Here is a 23,807-nt window from a genome sequence, read left to right on the forward strand (position 1 = left end):
TGAAATTCAGCTAGGCATTCCATGGTTTGCCACTTCATAAGGAAACAACCACAGTAACTTAAATCCTGACAGACTCGCTCCTGAAAATTGTTATTCTGCTTTAACCAAATAAATCCGATAAATCTTCAAGACCTCTGAGTCTACCGAGTTCAATGGAACAAGAATAGTCTGCAGATTCAACTGCTTAATTCTTTTACTTCATGTAAATTTCAATACCTATATTTGACGAGGGGGGGGAGGGATCCTCCTACATTTAAACTTCAGATAAGCTATTACATTAGAAAACATAATTTTGTGAGCATCTCAGAGTCTAAGTACAGGAATGGGAAAATCCTTTTATTATACTGTCCTTAAGCTAGGACACTAGCCCTTTCTTCTCAGGCCTCCTATCCACTGGCCACGGCCTTTTGCTAGGCCTCTCCTGTTTATTATTGGTAGTCTTTGACCCTTGTTGCTGTGTGGCCTCGTTTTGCTTTTCATCTGCACATAAAATAGCGTTTATCAACATCACTCTACATCTCTTTCAGAGAAATAACAAAAGAAGCTTTATTTTTTATTTCCAAAAACAGCTTGATGGTTTTCTTTGCTGGCTGCCCTAGGGCCTTTCTACTGAATTTATTTTCTTTTTTTCCAACATGAGACTCCCTCTTGTCTCATATCCTGGCAGGTTTTCGGATGCCTTAATTTACAGCCAAATTTCTTTGGTCTTTTCTATAGCTGGTTTACAAACCTTCCCATCTTTGCAAAGCTTCAGTGCCAGATGTGAGTCTGGGCTCCCGAGGACTCCTGTTAGGCCTACTCTCCCTCATGACTTCAGAGCTGGATTTTCTTTAAGTCTATTTCATCATTTTCTTTAGCCATATTGGGTGGGAAAAAGGGTGGGAGCTACTTCTAGCTGCAGCTCTCGGTTCATGAGAACCGGTGTCTGCAGGCAGCAGGGGCAGCGTGGGCACCTGGTCAGGCACTCGGGCTCTGGCGTCCTGCACACCTGACCCCGCCACCTGTGGACTTCGGTAAGTCACTGACCCTCTCAGCGCCTCTGCTTTTCCAGACCTAAAATGAGGATAAAACACCTACCTTTCAGGAAGGGGGGATGTGAAGACTAAACAAGCCAATAAATGTAAAAGGTGTTCAAGAAACAGTAGCCCGTTACAATTAATTACTACGACTTTTACCACCAACCCCAGGCCCGAAGCCAGATTTGCCCTAGAAGCCGGCCCCTCCGCCAGAGATAAAGCGCCGCAATTCCTAACCCCGCCTCAGCCTGCCGCTTTCCAGAGCGTCCTCGGTGCGCACGCGCGCTTGTCACTCGTAGAAAGGCTTGCGCAGGTGGAGAAGCGGGAGGGTTTGCGCAGGCGCAGGAGCTAGGTGGCGCGTGTCGAAAAGTTACGCGCAGGCGCGGCAGACCTGGGAGGTCAAACGGGTGTCGTTTTCCAGGTCGGCCATGGCTGAGGCGTCACGGTGGCACCGAGGCGGTGAGGGGTGATCCTAGGAAGTGGTGGAGCAGGGCCGATTTGGCAATTACACATACCCTGATAGTAACTATGTAGCGCCATATCTATTCATGTCAGAGATAGGACTTCCAGCACGTGTAGCCCTCACAGCCTCCCCTTGAGACGGGATGGACAGGGGTCCCATTTCACAGACGGAAACTGAAGCCTTGAGGGGAGGTGGCACCCGCCCTTTGCCCGAGGCTCGAGCTGGGAGCTGTTACTTGCTGTACAAATACCGTCGCTAGGCCCTTCTCCAAAGTCCTTTATTGGTCTGGGGAGTCGTGACCTCGGTAGAACCCCAGGCCAAGTCCTTTACCCCTCCAGCGGAATCCAACCTTCCCAGGAAGCAATATAGACGGTAGAGAAAACGATTTCGTGAAGATGAGGAATTTTTTTCTTTCTTTCTTTCTTTCTTTCTTTCTTTCTTTCTTTCTTTATTATTTATTTATTTATTTGTATTTTGCTTTTTCACTTTCAGACGGGACTATTGAGAAAACGTCCATGTTATAAAATTCATTAGTGTACAGTCATAAAGTGCCCGCTCACCCCCATGGGAATGTTGTAATTATTCCTCCTTCATGAAAGTGAGAATAAAAAAAAATAACCAGAAGCAATTGGAGCTTGCCTTCACACAGTGTATCAGAATAAAAGTGGAAAACACAGTTCCATCATGGTTACTTATATACTTTATAAATTACATAATAATGTAAAGAAAAAATTTGTTTTATGTTTCACAGGGGCTCCGAAACCTAAGCTGCATTACAGAAAGGAAGTAGAAATTAGAACCACACTTCAGGAGTTGTCACTCTACTTTATTTTTTTAATAAACCTATGTATATGTAAGTACAGATGTAGATGAAGACACTGAACTAAGAAGTTATGTGGAGGTGAAAAGTAAAACATATGTACTTTACCATAGACTTTCAGACTAAGACTTCTAAGAAAAGTATTGACGTATTTTAGACCTATCTTAAATTCCTTTAGATGTACACTATTTCCATCTCTTAAAGGGCAAAGCTTTAAGTCGCAGACATAATGAAAAGCTTTCATCGTCAGCATTGATTGAGTTACTACTTTTAGTTGTCAGTTCTTTCTTGAGTATAGTTATTCCCTTGAGTTGGCAATTGTCACATGATGTCTTTTAGAACCATGTTGATACATTATCTCAGTTTCATAGGTCAAACTACAAATGAGGCCAGGGAAGTTAGTCTTGTCTGCTTTGCTCTTTTCCCTGGCCTATTGCACAGCTGTGTGATAGTAAAATTGCACAACAGTAAAGTATGCTGGTGCCCAATCACAGAAGGTATAGAACAATGCAAATCTTTAATAAGGAGACTAGGAAAACATATCAACCTGCATTTCACCTGTCTGTGGGTCAAGAGCATTGACTGAATCAGTATTAAGGAGTATTTTATCCTTTGAGTGCCCAACAAATAGTAGGTGTAAGCTCCATGGCCAGACGTATCACAAGATGACATGGCCTACACATTGGCAATTATATATCCGTTAACTCCTTGGTATAGTTGGAGTGAATTTGGGTCAAATCTTGATTGAAAAGACAACTCCAGCTTAGACTGGTTTTTAAATGCTTATTACAACATTTGGGGAACAGAAAAATATAAAAGATCATAATTCCATTATTCACAGATATAAAAAAAACCTTTTTATAATTAGGAAGAATTGAAAGCAACTTAAATCTTCATCAACAGAGGATTTGTTTAACATTTTGGTATATACAGTGAAATAATATGGAACATTAAAGCATGGCATAAACTCATGTGCCACGAAGTAATGTTGAAGATAGATACTTGTAAAACTTAAAAGGTTTCTAGCAAAAAAAAAAAAAAAAAAAAGAGACACAGTCTATACCCTTCTCTAAAACCTACCCACCTACTCCTAGAGAGAGAATGAATATTAGTTAATAGTTTTAAAAATTCTTATCTTGTGCCAAAACATGGTTTAAGTGCTCCACATGCATTATCTCACTTCTCATAACAAAACTATCAGGTATTATCCTTATGATGGGACTCAAATCATCTGTTTGATTTCAAAGTCCATGGCTTTAACTATTTACCATTATATTGCTTACTGTAAAAATAGAGAAAAAGCTAACTGGCAGAAGACTATGCATAATGCGATCTCATTTTTGTGAAAATAAACTTATTTTCTTTATAAATGTGTAGGCATACAGAAAAATCTCAAGAATATGTGCTAAACCTAACTCTAGCAGTGAGATGACAAGAAACTTCTTCCTGTTTTGTATATTTCTATTTTCATTTTTTAAATTACTTTTATAATTAAGAAAAAATTTGTATTTTCAAAACAAGATTGGGAACAAAATCTAACTAACTTTTAATCCTGATAAACTGACTTTTTAAAGACAAATTTGTAAACAAAAATTCTTCTCCTTAGTGACTTTTGGCATGGTAAACCCACATATGTATTACTTAAACAAAGTTATGTCATCTCTATTTTTGGACACTTCTGTGCCTGGTGATGAAAGAACCAACTTTAAGTCTATTCGCAGCATAACTGATTTTTGGAAGGTAAGGTATCATGTGACTGAGAATGAAGTAGCTTATGGTATTGCATAAACAAACTCTTGGCACAAGTAATAGGCACTGGAGACATATTTGTTGAAGGAATGAGTAAAAATGAATATCATTTATTTAAACTTTTAGAATCAACCAATTAGTAAGTGTATATTGAGAACCTATGCTCTCAGTGTAATAGAGTTTTTATAACTTTTAAAAAAGTTATACTTTTTTTAACACTATGTTTGCATTTGGAAAAACATTATGTGGGGTTAGGATCCGCATCAAACTGTAGTTGTGTATAGTGAAAATTATTCTTAAAAAATCCTTAAATGGGGGCGCCTGGCTGGCTCAGTCAGAAGAGCAAGTGTCTCTTGATCTTGGAGTTCTAGGCTTGAGCCCCACTTTGGGTGTAGAGATTACTGAAAAAAATAAACTTTAAAAAAAATCCTTTCATGGCCTGTAAAGTGAGATATATATAATTTTGGCATGCAGCCCTATACTGTGTGTATTACAGTAATGTACAGTATATAATCAAATAAATAGTACATATGTAAAATATAACTTTATAGTGTTTTTAACTATGTGAGAGAATCATTCCATCAACATTGGAACAGACTTGTTTTTTACATCACATTTAACTTAGCAAGATGCTCACATTAAGAGAAGTTTCAGGTATCCCAAGTCGCAAACATTGGGGCACATAAAGAAGAGATAGGAATGTTTTCTAGAGGTGATGACAATTCAGTTGAGTTTTAAAGGATGAGTAACAGGGCATTCTAGGAAGAATAAACAGTACGTGCTGTAAGTAATTCTACATATGGCACTTTGTTTGGCATTATAGGCATGTAGAAGATGAGGTGGAAAGGGCAAACTATAAACTGAACAAGAGGTCAAATCATGAATGTCATGCTAGGAATCTAAAACCTATGAAAGAGACAAGGTCACTTCCTGAGAGGGAGAGGGGAAGTGTGAGATGAGGGCAGATGATTAGAGGTCATTGGTATAGACCAGGTGAAATATGAAAGAAAGAGGAAATTTCCCCCGAGACTAGAAGTGGAGATCACCCTGCTTCTTTTTTATTCTACTGTCTTGAAGTATGCATGGCCAGTGGCAAAGAAAACAAAGGCAGAAAAGAAAAAACTGAACCCTGGGTTTGGGATCTCTTAGAAGGGCAGAGCCAAGAGTAGCAGTTGCCACCAATGGAGTTAGTGGGGAAGGGGAACACAGACAACTCTGAGGGCAAGTCCTGAATTAGGGCCATGACAACCATGAATACATGGCTATGGGCATTGATACTCTTAGGGGACAATTGTTGGTGTACCCCTCATATAAGAAAGGGTAAAAGGTTGTGGAATTAAAGGAGTTAGTATTTCTAAAGAACTAGAGCACTGCCTACTACCTAAGGGCTCAGTAAATATTAACCACCTTCATTATCCTCCTCGACATCATCATTTCCATTCATGTTAATGGTGGCTTGGTCAATAATTTTCATACTCATACACTCACTGACTCATGCTTTTAAGGTAATGTTAAATGTAGATTCTGTTATACAAATGACATGAAAATACTTTTCCCATAACATTTATCTTTCTATATGAAGTTTATGGAAGGACCCCTTTTGGAAGGTCTGTACTGGGATGCATGGTACACGAACAAGACTTTGTATAATCTAAAGAACAGCAGCCGCATCTACTATGAGAACATACTTTTAGGAGTGCCCAGAGTCCGTCAACTAAGAGTCCGCAACAACACATGCAAGGTCTATTCATCCTTTCAGTCTTTGATGAGTGAATGTTATGACAAATACACTTCTAGCAATGAAGATACGTCTGATTTTGGCCTTAAGCAGGAAACTGAGTAAGTAGTTACATGTTAACTTTTTCTAGCCTCTTGCCTTTGTACCTTTTAAAAACTGGGAAAATAGGTATATTTTACAAATAAACCAACAAAGGTCTGGCAGGTAAGGAGACTATTTCAATAATCGTACCAGAGGAAGACTCAGAGGAGCAGTGTTTAGAAATGTAAGAGTGGGGGTGCCTGAGTGGCTCAGTTGGTTAAACGCCCAACTCCTGGGTTCAGTTCAGGTCGAGATCTCACAGTTCATGAGTTCGAACCCTGCATCGGGCTCTGTGCTGACAGTGAGGAGCCTGCTTAGGATTCTCTCTGCCCCTCCCCTACTTGCTCTCTCTTAAAATAAATAAATGAACTTTTAAAAAAAAATTAATAAAAAAAGAAACGTAAGAGTGAACCTGTTATTTTGTTTACCAAAGGATATAAGAGAGTATTCTTTTTTTCTAACTCGGGTATATGAAGTGCTAAGTCGTTCCGGACACAGGGTAAGGAATCTATCTATGCTTTTACAATACTCAGCTTTTCAGTCTCTGACCAGACTCCCTCAGACCCATGCCAAATGCTTCTTGGGACCCCAGGGAGTGTCTTAAGTGTGCTCCGCCGCTTCCCTCCTTTCTCACTCTGGCTGACTTCAGCAATATCTTCCGTTATTGCCAACGCTGAAAAGGAGCAGTTATGCCGTGGCGGCACCGCATCTGATGACACCTTCCCAAAGGTATTCTAGCAGGGTTCTCCAAATTGGCTGAGGCTAATTCTGTCTGTACTGAAAACATGAAACCCAAAGCCACTGACATTTCCTCCCCTCAATACAGAAACTGCTGGTATCATTGCTTTTAGGATCCTATGAAAATCATAGGGGGCAGAGAACAAGTTTTTTAATTTAATACTTATCAAAATGTTACAAATACAAATATCCACCCTTTCCTATTCACAGTTCTTCAGAAGCAGCCCCTTTTAGCTCTTTTAGTTGTTTCTTTTGGTATATACTTCCTATTTCTTTTAAGTTTATTTATTTCTTTTGAGAGAGAGAGAGAGAGAGAGAGCACAAGTGGGGGAGGGACAGAGAGAGAGGCAGACAGAATCCCAAATAGGCTCCACACTATCAGTGCTGAGCCCAATATGTGGCTTGAACTCTCAAGCCACGAGATCGTAACCTGAGCCAAAATCAAGAGCCTGATGCTTGACCGACTGAGCCACCCTGGCACCCCTGTACATCCTATTTCTAAGTAATGCGCTTTATACTGCTATTACTTGATTTTACAGTTTTATGTACCTACCATCTCTGTCATGAAAGTCGTCTGTCATGTGTCTCTCCCTCAACACACACTTTTCTTAGCCTGTAGTTAAATCATAATTTTTGTTAATCATGAGTCGATTAACAATTCAATTAACAAGTTGATAACAAGTCCATTAATGATTCATATTATAAATATGAACAGTGATTAAAATTTCTTTTGTTCAACAACCTCTCCTATAGCCCCAAGATTAATCATTGCATTGTGGTTTTTGTTGATTTGTTTTTCCTTTGTTTAAGTTTTTGGCTATACTATAGGATAGCAATGTATAATTCTCATAAATCTAATAAACGCATAAGTATGCTGACACAACACCTTAAATATTACAGTACTATACACTACTTCTCTTTCAATGAAAAATTACAAAATAAATCAATTACCCAATTGCACATTTTAAACTGGAATCTGAAAACTAATCTGTTAGGTATTCTAATATTCCAAATTCTCATAACAACTACAAGTAATTTAAATACCAAAATTAACACTACAGATTTGGAATCGTAATACTTATCATTCCCTAATAACCAAATTAATAATCAATGTGTGCTTGTTTGTCCATCTAAAATGAAACATTCACTAATTAAAAACATCATAAAAATTGGAAGTAGGAGAAGGTTGGTATAATAAATGTTCTTGTTTCATTTTAACAACCATGTGGAAAACACTGGAAAATACAACAATGAAATTGTCATTAAATCTGAGTATTTTTTCTTAGTGTTACCACTTATCCCTCCTCCTGGAAACAAACATAGTATTATTGATAGAAAAACGAGTTGAAGCAGTGCATCTTCAGATAATCCTTCAAATCTGTTTGAGGAAACTGAACAGGGACTGAAATGAGTTAAGGCTTTATGTTTTGAAATCGCATAATTAAGTTAAAAGTAGGAAGGATGGAAACAATTTAGGTATGCTCATTTTACTCTGATTTATGAGCTTTCACTATAACAATATAGACATTGTAACAAAGCTCTTCTTTATTGACATTTATAAATGGTACATGACCTGTAGAAGACAGACTATGAAGCCCCACTCTTACCATACTGAAATAGATATTTCCAAATCACAGCCCTTGATATTCCTGTCCTACAAAAAGCCTAAAGATCTCATAAGACAACAGAGACATGTATGAAAGAAAAAAAAAATCATTCTTCTCTCGATTTTAAGTTCCCTGAGGCAACAGACGGATTTTTTTAAAAAAACTTTTCTCACAGCATCTAATCCAGTGTGTTGCCCACAATACACACCAAAAAGTGAAAACGTATTAAATCTTGGGGCACCTGGGTGGCTCAGTAGGTTAAGCGTCCAACTTCAGGTCAAGTCATGATCTCACCATTTGTCGGTTTGAGCCCCGTGTCAGCGTCCACATTGGCAGCACAGAGCCTACTTGAGATTCTCTCTCTGCCTCTCTCTACCCCTCCCTCACTCTCTCTCTCTAAATAAATAAACTTTAAAAACTATATTAAATCTTAATCCTTAACTCATTGTCTTGCTTCAAAATTACTGTGATACTTAATACTGCTTTTTTTTTTAAGGTTAGCTTATGCATATACTTCAGTCAGGCTTTCTCATCTCTCCATTATTCTTTTTATACCTAATAGATGGAAGTACTCTACTCCTAATAGTAGCTCCCCTTGGCACTGGGGATTTGTTGGTGTTTACCAAAATGGGGGATTTATTTTCACTTTATCAAAATCAAAATCTGACACAAAAAACAAGTTCATTAACCTTCGACTCAACAGCTGGATCACAAGAGGGACCAGAGTTATTTTCATTGATTTTTCGTTATACAATGCTAACGTAAACCTGTTTTGCATCATCAGGTAAGTGACTCAAAACCGTAGTATATTGGGTTTTTTAAAATATAATTTATTGTCAAATTTGTTTCCATACAACACCCAGTGCTCATCCCAACAAGTGCCCTCCTCCATGCCCATCACCCAATTTCCCTCTCCCTCACCCCCCATCAACCCCCAGTTTGTTCTCAGTCCTTAAGAGTCTCTTATGGTTTGGCTCCCTCCCTGTCTGTAACTTTTTTTTTTTTAAAGCCTCCAGAGGGGTGCCTGGCTGGCTCATTCAGTGGAGCATGAGATTCTTTTTCTCAGGGTCTTGAGTTCAGGACCCATGGAGTTCAGGGCATGGAGCCTCCTTAAAAAATAAATGAAGGAATACCTGGGTGGCTCAGTCAGTTTAAGCATCCGACTTCAGCTCAGGTCATGATCCCAGGGTTTGTGAGTTCAGGCCCTTCATCGGGCTCTGTGCTGACAGCTCAGAGCCTGGAGCCTGCTTCACATTCTGTGTCTCCCTCTCTCTCACTGTCCCTCTCACTGGCACTCTGTATGTTTCTCTGTCTCTCAAAAATAAATAAACATTAAAAACATTTTAAATAATTAATAAATGAATTAATTAATAAAATAAATAGCATCCAGAGCCCTTGTTAGGGTTTCCAGTTTGTGTGTTTGCTGAGATTAAAATCATAGGCCTCAAAATAAATACAATGAACTTATGCCAATAATGAAAAATGTGGTAAAGCAACATCATATTCATTGTTTCATTGTTTTGGAAGATATTCAAGAACATGGAGAATTACATACAATATGTCAGTTTTATATTAAGAACACATAGTCTTATTTCTTGTCATTCTGCAGCTGCACAGATGTAACATTTAGTCTTGATTACTTCCTCTAAATCAGATCATTCAGATCCGTTGATTTGCATTCAGAATGAGCTTCTTTAGCAAGGTATGAATTCTTGTCTCGAGAATGAACAATTTAAATTTCAAACAATATATACCAGTACCCAGCATCCTAGAAATGGCTAGAGCCTGTGGTGACCTTGCAAAAATGGCCCCAGTTCTTCACATCTCCGCCATATAACCTCACGGTGCCCTGCCACTCAGGGAGGGGTGCACTTCCCTGGCTCCTAACCTGGGCTCATCTTTGTGACTTGGCATGGGAGCAGATAGGATACAAGCAGAAGTTTGAAATGAGTTTGCACATTAAAACTTGCTCTCTTGCATTTCTGTCCCTTGCACGATACGGACATACATACCTGGGCTGACTTAGACCCAGGAGGATGATGAGAGACATTCCTATAGGAGGAAGAGGAGGAAGAGAAAGAGAAGGAAGAGATAGTGGGAAGAGACAAAACTATCTAAAGAGAAAAAATTATCTCCATCAGTCTGATGACCTTAGGTCATTTGCCTAACCTGGACCATGCTAATTGGCTTTAGGCCTGTGTTATAGAACCAAACACTGGCAAAGGAAGTAGGATTGCCATGATTGGATCTGCCTGGGGATTGAATCCACTTTCTCTGAGTGATCTGGGAATGGTGGATGCCTAATACAGTAGGGGTTCTGTAGAAAGGAGAACTGGGATAATGACTGCTCGAAAAGCAAAAAGTAGTGTCCACTAAAATCTCAGTGAGCCACTTCTCTCTCATGAGTTTTACATTTTTACTCTGAATGAAATATGGACTCGGTGTCTACTCTGATTAGAGGATTTTGCCCTTGTGCAACAGTGACAGTGAAACACAGCCTTGGACTTTAAAATCTGTACAAAATAGGGGCTCCTGGGTGGCTCAGCTGGTTAAGCATCTGATTCTTGATCTTGGCTCAGGTCATGATCTCATGGTTCGGGAGATTGGACCCTGCATCAGGCTCTGCACTGAAAGCGCTTTGGGTTCAGGCTGATAACACAGAGCCTGCTTGGGATTCTCTCTCTCCTTCTCTCTCTGCCGCTTCCCCACTCTCTCTTGCTCTCAATCTCTCTCAGAAATAAAAATAAACTTTAAAAAAATAATAAGAAAATAAAATAGAATAAACCCTGTACAAAATGAATAAAATAAATGAATTCTCTTAAGTAGCCAATGGATATTACACCACTTATTTTATAGCTTTTTTCTCTTTTTTCAGAAAATCAGAGCTTTTACCAGCATTAATCACTCTTTCCAATAGTCCTGATCAGGATAAAGAGGACAAGTCATTTGTATGCCTTAAATAAGAGGAGAAACATTGGGATAACTGGCCTAAAATCATACAAAGAACTCCTTGTTACCCCTAGACTAAGTCCAGATTTCCTGTCTGTGGGTTTTATGCTTATTCTGTGTTACCTTTTAAAATGTTACTTTTTAGGGGGGCCTGGATGGCCCAGTTGGTTAAGTATCAGACTTCGGCTCAGGTCATGATCTCGTGGTTTGTGAGTCTGAGCCCCACATAGGGCTCTCTGCTATCAGCACAGAGCCTACTTTGGATCCTCTGTCTCTGTCTCTCTGTCTCTCTCTCTCTCTCTGCCCCTCTCAGGCTAGTGCTCTCTCTCAAAAATAAATAAACATTAAAAATAAAATAAAATAAAATGTTACTTTTTAAAACCAGCAGATTTTGAAACCTTAAAATGGTAGTATATCTAATCAGTAGTTGTAGGGGAGCACATTACTTAAGTCAAGACCTTATTCATTTACTTTCCTTTTTGCAAACACATCTGGCAAACTAAACAGAATACAGTTCCTTTTTTCCCTTATTAGTGTACACGTCAGATCAAAATATTGGGTTTGTTTCACTTCACTCACTTATTCGATGCTGTGCACCTACTATGTGCAAGGTGAAACCGTTTTAAACAGTTCTGTTTTCTATTTAACTGGTTTTATTTATTTACATATTTTTTTGCAGCACCTTATTCCAGTCCCAATAATATTTGCTAATATTTCTAAGTGGGAAAATTACATCGTGATAGAGATACTCGTTCTTTAAATTACTGCCAATTCTTAACTATCTAAAGTTGTAGAGAACACTAGAAATACTGTGAACAACGTCAAATATTTTTATTTAGTGGTGGAATTAATTTTTATACTTCTGTTTGCATATAGATCCCTGTATCCAACATCCTGTGTGTAAAGCAAACAGAAAACATTTGTTTTAAGTAGAATATATAAGCTTAACATTTAGAAGCAAGAAGTGTCTCTGCTAATCTAAAGGGGGAGAGTGTATTTTCCCTCTCTGAAATAATCAAGAATTATGCATTTTGGTGGGAGTCCTAATAACAGTAACCAACCATGTACTATTTTCTTGAACATCATCTCATTGTCCTGTGGAGATAAAATAGTATTCCCAGTTATAACCAAACAATCTGAGCACAAAATAGGAAGAATGTCTGCCTATAATCACATCTTACTTTCTCCACTGTGTTGGTCTCTGACCACTGTGAATATTCAGAATACAAAAAAGTGGAGCCATTAAAAAATAAGTAAATCTGGGGCACCTGGGTGGCTCAGTCAGTTAAGCAACTGACTTCGGCTCAGGTCATGATCTCCTGGTTCATGAATTCAAGCCCCACATCAGGCTGTCTGCTGTCAGCACAGAGCCCATTTTGGATCCCATGTCACCCTGTCTCTGCCCCTCCCCTGCTCACACTCTGTCTTAAAAAGAAATAAACATTAAAAAAAAATAGGCAAATCCACTAGAATTTAAGTTGAACACATGAGGCTAAGGAAACATATTTTGTACAAAATAACTGATTCTTAAAGTACACATCATCACTAATTAGAAACTTCACAATGAGTTAGGTACTGAAAAACAAATGCTTGAAATAAATACACAGTGACTTCCGCTGACCTAATTTTACAGATTGGTGGCAGAATTCCCTGCAACTGGAGGAATCATTACTTCATGGCAGTTTTACTCTGTGAAGCTCCTCAGATATGTTAGCCACTATGATTATATTATTGCTTCCTGTGAAATCACATTTTGTATTTTTCTTATTGTCTTCACAACACAAGAAGCTCAAAAAATAAGAGAATTTAAGTCTGCCTATTTCAAAAGTGTTTGGAACTGGCTAGAATTACTACTTCTGGTGGTAAGTATATATTCATATGTATTGTTCAAGGGAATCACATCTGAATCTACCAAGTAAGGAGGTTTTCTACTCATCTGGAACTTCCTTCAAAAGCTGCAAGTATCAATCATAAAAGGAACTGTCATAGTGCATACTAATGGTGTGCCACCAAAAAGATGAAGTCTCTTTCTTTCCTGATTTAGTCCTTGAGAGGCCAGCATAAACTTAGAATAGGTGATTCTATAGGTATTATGATTTAAAGTGCACAAGAGGTCTCCCTCCCCGACTCAAACATGTGTTTCTTATAGGGCCTCATGTTGAAAATCATGGTTATTTTTGGACATGTACTCTCCTATGTTGCCTCAATCTGCTTTCCTCCTCACAATTTTGAAAAAATATGCAAAATCAAGCCTAGGCAGATCCTGGAAGAGGGGGAAGAAGGGAGTGAGCAGCCAGAGGGTAGCTTGTGGGCACAGAGAACACCAGGAAGGGGGAGATAATCTCTGAAAGGAATTCCAAAAACTGTCCGTTCTCACCACTGGAACATATTAAAATAAACATAGATACATAGGCAGGGTGGGACAGATGGTAAGCAATTGGTCTTAGGAACAGTGAACAAATATTTCTGGCTTACACAACGTGATCTTTCACCCTTATTGACCCTTAGTTATAGCCAATCCAGAATATAAGCCTTTTTTCCCAAAACCAGATTAAAAGGGTCTCAGAGTCAGAAAATGAGCCACCTACTTCTCTACTATCCCCGATAAAATTTACTATACAGCGTAACATTGAATGATTAACTATCTGAGCATTTCAGGCAAAGGTTCAAAGGAAGATTTTCATGACCGTTCTAAAGCTGTGATACTTGAGGTAACCTGGTTCTGAAATCCTCTTCTGGAAGAGTTGTCAGAGGCTCTCAAAAGGCTTATTTTTGTGTTACTGTAAAATATTTCTTCTAGTATTAGGTGGTAGAAAATATTAAACTTTTACATATCATGTGTATGGAAGTGTTGAGCTGCTACACTGTACACCTGAAACTAACGTAACAATGTATGTTAACTACCCTGGAATTATAAATAATAAATAAATAAATAATAAAATATAAACTTCTTGGTATCACGTAGTTACGTGGAGCACAAACACAGCCTAGTCAGAATAACATAATCATTTTATACATTTGTGTTTTATAACTCAAAGAAACAAGCAGATAGTTTAGGATGGTCAGGTGATAAGTATTTTTCTACTTTTGTGATCATTATGCTATTTTAAACTTCTGTAAGTTGAGGCTTACTTTCTTTTTTTTTTTTTTTCAACGTTTATTTATTTTTGGGACAGAGAGAGACAGCATGAACGGGGGAGGGGCAGAGAGAGAGGGAGACACAGAATCGGAAACAGGCTCCAGGCTCCGAGCCATCAGCCCAGAGCCTGACGCGGGGCTCGAACTCACGGACCGCGAGATCGTGACCTGGCTGAAGTCGGACGCTTAACCGACTGCGCCACCCAGGCGCCCCGAGGCTTACTTTCATTCATGTAAAAGCCTACGTCTTATTTCTCCCTCCATTTTTATTAAACTTTTGATGAACTTGCTCCTTTGTCTGCTCATAGGCTGCAGATTTAGAGGTAGAAACCGTCCCTAATTTAACCTTTCTTATTTTTCCATTTAGTTGTGTTTTGTGGCTGTTTCCTTCAACATATACTGTAATATACAAATTTTTCTCTTACTTGAAGACCTGTTAAAAAACACTGAAAAATATTCAGACTTCTATTTTCTTGCATACTGGTACATTTATTACAGCAATATAATTGCTATTACCATCTTTTTTGCATGGATAAAGGTATTTATATTTTATTATATTAAATACAGCAGATTAGACATATATTTTACTAGCAAAATGGGAACTGAAGCTGCAACGTTATGAAAAAGCAAAAGGATTTTCTTAACTATAAAGTAATTATAAAAGTAGTTTTGTCTTGGAATGATTGTGGGCTAATCCTCAAACACTCCTATCATTAAGCACTTCCTTTAATTTGAAGCAATTTTTTTCTGAAATTAATTTAACTTACTCTAAGTAATTGTGATACTGAATATTCTTCTATTTCAATTAACTTTGTTCTTTTTCAGATATTCAAATTCATAAGCTTTAATAAGACAATGTCTCAGCTGTCAACAACCTTGTCCCGCTGTCTCAAAGACATAGTAGGATTTGCCATCATGTTTTTTATAATATTCTTTGCTTATGCTCAGTTAGGATTTCTTGTTTTTGGATCACAAGTTGACGACTTTTCCACTTTTCAAAATGCCATGTAAGCTGTTAGCACAAATATAGTTCTATTTACTAGTTTATAAGGAAGGCCTATGATAAGTAGTAACATACATTTTAACAAATTTAAACTTGGTTTTATATTTTCAACGATGGCAAAATACCTGTCACACTCAAAGTAGTGTTTAGCATTAGAAGATCCAAATGGATGGTGCAGTCCATTTTTTAAATATTACAAGGTCAAATTAGAAAGATAATTTTTCACTTTCATGGGGAGTGTTAAATATAACAGAAATTGGCTTCTGTGTCTCTGTAATAATTTATTCTCTGGGGAAAAGCAAGCTTAAATGTTTTCCTTTAAGAGCTCCATCTTTAGGATCCTTTTATTGATACTGATCTGATTATCCTTTGCTGATCTGGCAAAGCTGTGTTTTAAAAATATTTTTAGACAAATAAAGCAATTAGACAACAAACTTATAGAACTGATCAGTTAGAATCCTTAGCAAAGTTTTCAGGCTTTTTTTCTTTTTAACTGAATAATTTAAATAAATTTACTCTCCTTTCTGAGTATGTAAAACAAGTTCTGGGTGTGTAAGAAAATTATGATAGTCTAAAATATCAGTTCTCAAAATATGTGCTGTGTAATTTAGACCAAGATTGGGGGGAAATGGCTTCATATTTAAGTAAGTTTGGGAAATTTTGCATCACTCTGTTGGAAATTTGTAGTGCATATTAACAGATGGCTCTAAGAAAAACTGTAATAACTTTCTTAACTTTAGTTATGAATTCTCCAACCTGATTTGTTCATGCCCTTTTATTTGATTTTGGGAAAACTTTGGTGTAAAGAAATGTCCTAGATTGCCCTCTTTTTACCATCCGCATGGAAATATTTGAAGTGGCATTTATATGAAATTTCATTTATCAGTAGTGAAAAGAAGAATGAACTAGGAACCCAGAGGATATAATTCTACTTTTGAATTCTGCCACTTAGCTCTTCAACTTTTCTAGACCTTTATTTCTTTATCTGCAAATGAAGGAACTGGATTAAGTTACTACTCCCAATGATCCCTTCCAATGTCAAACAGCCTATAATTTGAGAAGTCTAATTAGCTTTCTCTTGAGTGAATTAGGTTTGCAGTTCCAACAACTTCTCGGTCCTTTCCTAGGATTTTAATTCAAGTGTTACTTAATAATAAAACTTAGTGGTACTGGACATCGATTATAAATGTAGTAATTTACAGAACTTGGAAATTGTTCTTACCCTAGAGAGTGGGAAAGAAAAGAAGTATAAGGCTCAGCATAAACAGGTAGACAACTTTGGAATGCATTAATGAAGACACTTCTGCTTTTGGTAATGAAGTGCTAGGTTATTGAGATCAACCTCCTCTTCAGGACAATTTTAAAAGCTAGATGAAATATAGATAGCACTAAAGAACTAACAAAAAAAGAGAGTAAAAAGTGGACCAAAATCAAAAGGCAAGAACCCAGAGAAGTAAGCTCAGCATCCAAGGCTTCTTTTGCCCTCCTGTTCTGTTAAGCTGATAAGGAATTTTTTTTATTGTGGTAATACATACCTAAAATTTCCCATCTTAACCATTTCTAAGTGTACAATTCAATGAGATTAAATACATTGATATTGTGCAACTATCAGCACCATGCATCTCTAGAACTCTTTTCATCTTCTAAAACTGAAACTATGCTCATTAATCAAGAATTCTCCACTTCTCCCCTCCTCCAGCCCCTGGCAACCACCATTCTACTTTTTGTCTCTATGATTTTGATAACTCTAGGTACTTAGTGTATCGCACAGTATTTATCTTTTTGTGACAGATTTTGCTTAGCATGTCTTCAAGATTCATCAATGTTGTGCAGTATGTCAGAATTTCCTCCCTTTTTAAGGCTGAATAATATTCCATTCTATGTATAAACCACATTAAAAAAAATTAATGTTTATTTTAGGGAGATAGAGATAGAGCATGAGCAGCGGAAGGGCAGAAAGAGAGGGAGACACAGAATCCCAAGCAGGCCCCAGGCCCTGAGTTTTCAGCACAGAGCCTGATGCTGCAATCAAACTCACAAACTGTGACACCATGACCCAGTATGAAGTCAGACACTTAACAGACTGAGCCACCCAGCCTTCCCTAAACCACATTTTGATTATCCATTAATCTCCTGACGGACATCTGGACTTCTTCTAAGTCTTAGATAATGTGAATCATCCTGCTATGAACATGGGTGTATAAATCTCTCATCAAGACTGCTTTCTTTTGGGGCGCCTGGGTGACTCAGTCAGTTAAGCGTCCGACTTTGGCTCAGGTCATGATCTTGCGGTCCGTGAGTTCGAACCCCGCGTTGGGCTCTGTGCAGACAGCTCAGAGCCTGGAGCCTGTTTCGGATTCTGTGTCTCCCTCTCTCTCTGACCTCCCCCATTCATGCTGTGTCTCCCTGTCTCAAAAATAAATAAACATTAAAAAAATTAAAAAAAAAAAGACTGCTTTCTTTTAAAAAAATTTTTTTGAATGTTCATTTTATTTCTGAGGGAGAAACAGACAGAGACAGAGCATGAGCAGGGGAAGGGCAGAGAGAGAGGGAGACACAGAATCCGAAGCAGGCTCCAGGCTCTGAGCTGTCAGCACCGAGCTCGATGCCAGGCTCAAACTCACAAACCATGAGATCATGACCTGAGCCGAAGTCAAATGCTTAACAAACTGAGCCACTCAGGTGCCCCAAGACTGCTTTCAATTCTTTTTGGTATACATCCAGAGGTGGAATTGCTGGATCATATGGTGATTCTATTCTGAATTTTTGTGAGGAGCTGCCATGCTGCTTTCTACAGTGGCTGCGCCATTTACGTTCCCACCAACAGTGCACACGGGTGTGTTCCCCCACATCCTCGTCAACACTTGTTATTTTCTGGACTGTTTTTCTTTCCTTTCTTTTCTTCTTCTTCTTTTTTTAATGGTAGCCATCCTAATGGGTGTGACATGACATCTCATTGTGGTTGTGATTTGCATTTCCCTAATGGTTAGTGATATGGAGAATCTTTTCATGTTCTTATGTTGGTCTCTTGATGGTGTTCCACAGGCTCTGTTCACTTTTCTTCAATCTTTTTCCTTTCTGTTCCTCAGACTTGGTCATTTCAATCATCTTATTTTAAGTTCACTGATTTTTTTTTTTCTTCTGCATGCTCAAATCTGCCTCTTAATCCCTCCAGTGAATTTTCATTTCAGTTATTGTATTTTTCAGCTCTATAATTTCTTCTTGGTTTCTTTGAGGTTTTCTATATCTTTATAGGTACTTCCATTTTGTTCATAAATTATTTTCTTGACTTTCTCCATGTCTTTTAATTCTTTGAGCATCTTTAAAAAGGTTTGTTTTAAAGTCTTTGTCTAGTAGGTCTGCCATCTGGTCTTTCTCAGGAATAGTTTCTGTTGGTGAATTTTCTTCCTTTGATTGGGTCACACTTCCCTGCTTCTTTTATGTCCCGTCTTTTCTTGTTTTTGTTGAAAAATGAATATTTGAATGTAATAATGTGATAACCCTGGAAATGAGACTCTTGCTCTTCACCAGGGTTTCCTGTTTGGGGTTTTGTTGTTGTTGTTTATTGTATACTGTTTCTGTGCTGAGAACTATGCTGAGGTGCAAAGGTCTTCTCAGGTCTTTACTGAGCCTGCACCTTTCCATGGGCAAACGTGGTGACTTTCTAATTTCCTCTGTATATGTTGTTGCTTTTGAATGTCTTCAATGCCTGGCTCCCAAAAAGGGAAAAAGAGAAATTGAAGGGGGAAGGGAGGGCACTAGCCTTGTAATCCCAAGGATACTGCTTCAGCAAGAGGCAGAGGGACTTGAAACAGACAGGGGAACATGCGCATCTCTGTCTGCACCCGTGTGATCAGAAGGAGCAATCAGCAATCTAAACACAGATCCCTGAGGGTCCTGATTGCCTACCCTGGCTCCCACAGGTTGCATACAAGCTGTTCCAGAAAAGCATGGCTGCCTGCCATTGGCTGGGGGGTGGGGGGTGGGGGGTGGGAGGTGGGTAGCTTCTGACAAACCAAAAGTTGAAATTGACCAAAGTTGGCTAAGCCTTCCCCTGGAAGTTGTAAGCCATAAATAGACCCAGAGTTCCAAAGTAGTTACATCAGACAAATTCTGCCTATGTGATTGTTGTCTAGGTGGGGAGACATATTCCTAGTAGTTGGTTTTTTTTCTTCTTCAGTGTTTTTCAGTTATCGTATCACCTTCCCCAACCCTTCTTCAAACCCTCCATCATCAAGGCATTTTGATAATCCAGAAGAAATAGTTAATGAACTGTGTTTCTGGCCACCTCTCAGGGAGAAGGAGACAGAAGGCAAAGTCTGGGGCTTGTATGAGGGTGCAGGGGCAGGATAGGGTAGCCAGGGATTGTCTGGTAACCTCTCTGCACATCAGACAGGGAGCCTCATGTTAAAGGTGAATCAATCTGTCATGATCACCTAGATATTCTGGGAACTTTATGTCTTGAACTTGGATTAAGATGGCCCTGGGCTAGAATGCCTGTGTGTACGGGCACCCACAAACAAAAAACCACCCTGGAGAAAGGTATATTCATCCTAAGCCTCAAATTACTTTTACAAGCATTTTTTCAAACATAACTTACTGCCCATAGTGAAAAGTAACCTGGTACAGATGCAGGAAAAGTCAGAAGCCAGAACCAACAGATACAACAGACAATAGACTTCAGATAATGGAATAATCATGCAATACTTCTTATATTTAGAGAAATAAAACACAAGCCAGAAAATATCTTTGGAGAACAGAACAGTATAAAAAGTGACATATTTGAAAGAGTATCAAAAATAGAATTCTACAACTGCAAATTATAGTAACTGAGATTAAAAACCTAGTTGACAGGTTTGACAGCAAACAAGAGATGAAGAGAAGAGGAGTAAAGTGAAAAATAGGCCAGCAAAAATTACTGCAAATGAGGCCTAGAGATACAAAAAGTGGGTGGAGAAGGTATGAGATATGAAAGCTAGAATGAGAAGGCCCAATATGTTTAACCTGAGTTACAGAAGACAGACCATTGACTAGAGGCAATATTTGGAAAATGCTGAGGAATAGCTAAATATGCAATCTCTCCAAGTGAGAGACTGGGAAGTCATATTAACCACAATGTGATCTTACTATGGAAGAGTCTGTTAGCTATTTTAATTTATAAGAGAGAAATCTAGAAAGTTACCAGGGGTATCAGGAAGCTACAAAACAGTATTTTCATTTGATACAACCTTGTATACTAAGCAGTCATGGTGCTCCTTTTAGCTTGCGGGGACTGAAAGATACCAACTAAACTAAACTCCAATTGAGAGGGGGAAATTACAATGACATTGTATTTGAAGTCTCCAGTTCCTTTGTGATTATAACCATTCAGCAAATTGGTTAGGGTTTTGTTATTCACATTATTTACAGAGCACAGGTACCCTGTATTTACAGAACACTCTGTCACTTTCCTAACAGAGAAAGGCTGAATGGAAGCTTTAGTTAACGAGCTAATTTCTGGAAAGGAGAAATGGTGCCCTTAGCTTATCTTTATTCCTATAAATCCAACTCAAGGATAAAAGATCAAGTTTGAAACACTAAAACAGAACTTTGGCCTCCTTCCAATTCAGCTTTTCTTTTTCTAGTTTGTGTAGAAGAGCATTATAAACCAGTATTAAAAGCTGAATAAATACTTTAATTATGATTTAATCATCTCTTAGGTACGGGGGATGAAATTCCAGGTAACTCTTGAGTCCTGAGACTCCAAGTAGCCTATTTCTTTGAGTACATTTTCTTCCTTCATTGTATATAACTGTATGCTCCCTTTACATGCTTGGCAGCAACAACCAGAAACAAGAAGCCTTCTTCCTTTTGACTGACTAACCAATCATGCAAAGTACCTACATACTATTAAAAATTCCATCCAGGCTTCCCCTTAAAATAAATAACTCATTTTAAGCATCCAACAGCAGTAACAAAATACATGAAACCATACAAAATACATCAAAATACATCAACCATAAATCAAAATAAGCCCAAAGTATCAACTGCCATTATTCCTAACCAGCTTATGAATTTTAAAAACTTTTTCTTTAATACTTTCTAAAATTTCTCCCATGAACATGCATTATTACTATAATCAGAAAAATTGGCGCACTGCCTTTTTCTTTTTAACTGTCCAATGTTAGAGCCCTGGCTTTACATAAGGAATATAAAATACATGTTATCCATTCCAGAAAACAAAATATGACTAATAAAATAACATGCTACTGTTACAAAACAGGAGTAACAGAGACCATTTTCCTATGTACTGTTCACATAAATCAAAGAAAAAATTTTAATTTCATCTAATTATTAATAATCTTTAAATTATTAATTTAAGATGATCAACTCAGGAACCTGAGTTTAAGAAATGGAAACTACAGTAAATCTTTTTTCTAACCTAATAATCTACTGACCCACTGACCTACTTTGGAATTTAGGTTAAATCTGATATTTCTGGTACAGATGGATATATTAATGTTAATTAATTAGAAGTAATGCTTAAATTTAATTGACCAGAATAATGCAGAACCCAGGCAACAATCCTTAACTACATTTATCACTATTTATGAAAAATTCTAACTTGCTTCTGCAGATTGCTTAGGTTAGTATTATAGCTAGAAAGATCATTATTCCCAAGAGAACAATTTTAACTTGTAAAGATTCCAATACTTTTAAATTAATTGCTTAATATAAAAGTACAGATGAAATTAAAGAGTTCTCAACTTAAAAAAAATAAAGAATGCATCTGCATGACTTATTAACATATATCCCTTATGTGTCTGGCAATGCTATTGCAAATTAGTGATGAGAAAATAGGACATCAGGTTGAGGAATCCTAATTCTACCTCTGATAATACTGTGCTCAATACCTTAATTTAAAATTACTTTTAAATTACTTAAAATTTTTAAATTTTTAAATTACTTAAAAAACTTTAAAATTAATAAAAATGAAGATCTGTAATATTTTAGATGTTACCTTACATCAAATCCAAGATTTATAGTTAGTGAAGAAAATAAACCTCAGTGTCATGTTTGAAGATCATCACCAGGACTGTTTGAGATTCAGCAAGTGACAAATTGTTGGCATCTTATTTTGGCAGAAGAGGTGTACAAATTAAACATACTGTTGATATTAGAAATTTTAGGGTTCTTAGGTGTAGGTACAACTGAAAATCGCTTATTGGACAAGGTCAGGTAGTCCCAGTTTTAGAAGGACACAGGACAGGCTAAGATGGCCATTGCCAAGACCAGCTGGTAAGCAAGTATCTCACGGTTCCAATCTTGTAGGTGAACATTCATTAAGTGGAAGCCCATCATTTCCTGAATCACTGTTCAGCTGCTGAAGTACCTTGTCTTGCCCTCAGGGGAATTTCCATACTTGGTTTTATAGAACTCTGTGTTAACTAGAGCCAGAGAGCCTGTGCAATATGCAGCTAGATACTTTCCTGGACACATGGGTAACCTCCATCAATTGTGATGTATTTATGAAGGGATATAATGTTTTTCTTTCTTCCCATCAAAGCTTTGCACAATTCCGAATTGTTCTTGGAGATTTTAATTTTGCTGGTATTCAGCAAGCCAATCGTATCTTGGGGCCCATTTACTTCATCACTTTCATCTTTTTTGTGTTCTTTGTCCTGCTGGTAAGTACAAGCATGTATGTCCCCTTTTTCACTTCTAGTTTTTAGAATAAAAAATGAAATGATTCATTTAGAAGAAATTATAGTATAACTGCTTAGCTGTTAGAGTTTTTTACATTTATTAGGAACTGTGTGGATTCCTAGTAATCTAGGCTATAACTCCAGTGGCTGAATGTTTCCAAGTTGTCCAAAGGAGAATGTGATCATAAAAGTTACCATTTTGATGTCAGGTGTGTGCCAGGAATGTGCTAAATCTTCTACATCTATAACTTGGATATCCCGGGTCCCTCCAACCTGGGACATGGCATACCAGAAGGGATGAATGTATTCTGCCCATATTGCAAATGGCTTCTGGCCCTTAAGGCTAAAATCACGGATCTTTGTGGTTTTTAGGAGTCCCCAGGATGGGTCTTTCACATCTGCTCAAGACGAATTTATTTGGCCTTCCTAATCAAGGAAATTTGCTTTCCCTCTTTGACAACATTTTTGTCACACACAGCAGTTATCCCCTGGTGGTGGCCAAAAGTCCTCAGAGTGACAGAGTTGGGCCTCAGTGAAAGGTGGAGAGGTGGGCTGGGGGTAAGAATACCCTCTCCACAATTGTTTGTATTATTTGGACAGAGTATTCCTAAGAGCCTTAGTAAGACTGTGCATCTAAATAGCTTTAGAGAACTTTAAAAAACCACTCTTATAGGGCTCCTTTGCCTCAATCAAAAGTGACCCTATAGTCTGAAAAAAAAAAAAAATTAAGCTTCCCGGCCTGAGGATTTTCCCATTCTCCTCCTACACTAAGGCCAGTAAGTGGAGGAGAGGTTCCTGTTTCCTCAGCACTAAGATTTAG

The 23,807-nt window shown here is 37.9% G+C and overlaps 1 protein-coding gene across 2 annotated transcripts in view; it reads left to right on the forward strand.

The window, feature by feature from the left end:
- Positions 1–1,315: 1,315 nt before the first annotated feature.
- PKD2L2 (polycystin 2 like 2, transient receptor potential cation channel) overlaps positions 1,316–23,807 on the forward strand; it is a 42,732-nt gene continuing 20,240 nt past the window's right edge. The window contains exons 1-9 of one of the 2 annotated variants that reach the window (XM_015064448.3): positions 1,316–1,475; positions 2,231–2,332; positions 3,906–4,039; positions 5,631–5,887; positions 8,775–8,996; positions 12,795–13,023; positions 14,667–14,837; positions 15,125–15,306; positions 22,849–22,969. In XM_015064448.3, the coding sequence (XP_014919934.1) occupies positions 1,445–1,475; positions 2,231–2,332; positions 3,906–4,039; positions 5,631–5,887; positions 8,775–8,996; positions 12,795–13,023; positions 14,667–14,837; positions 15,125–15,306; positions 22,849–22,969 (1,449 nt within the window). In that variant the 5' untranslated portion in view covers positions 1,316–1,444. Of the gene's footprint in view, positions 2,333–3,905; positions 4,040–5,630; positions 5,888–8,774; positions 8,997–12,794; positions 13,024–14,666; positions 14,838–15,124; positions 15,307–22,848; positions 22,970–23,807 lie in introns of both variants that reach the window. The other variant, XM_027076619.2, reaches the window with a different exon arrangement.

This window comes from Acinonyx jubatus, chromosome A1 (genome assembly GCF_027475565.1).
Source record: "Acinonyx jubatus isolate Ajub_Pintada_27869175 chromosome A1, VMU_Ajub_asm_v1.0, whole genome shotgun sequence".
Classification (NCBI taxonomy): domain Eukaryota; kingdom Metazoa; phylum Chordata; class Mammalia; order Carnivora; family Felidae; genus Acinonyx; species Acinonyx jubatus.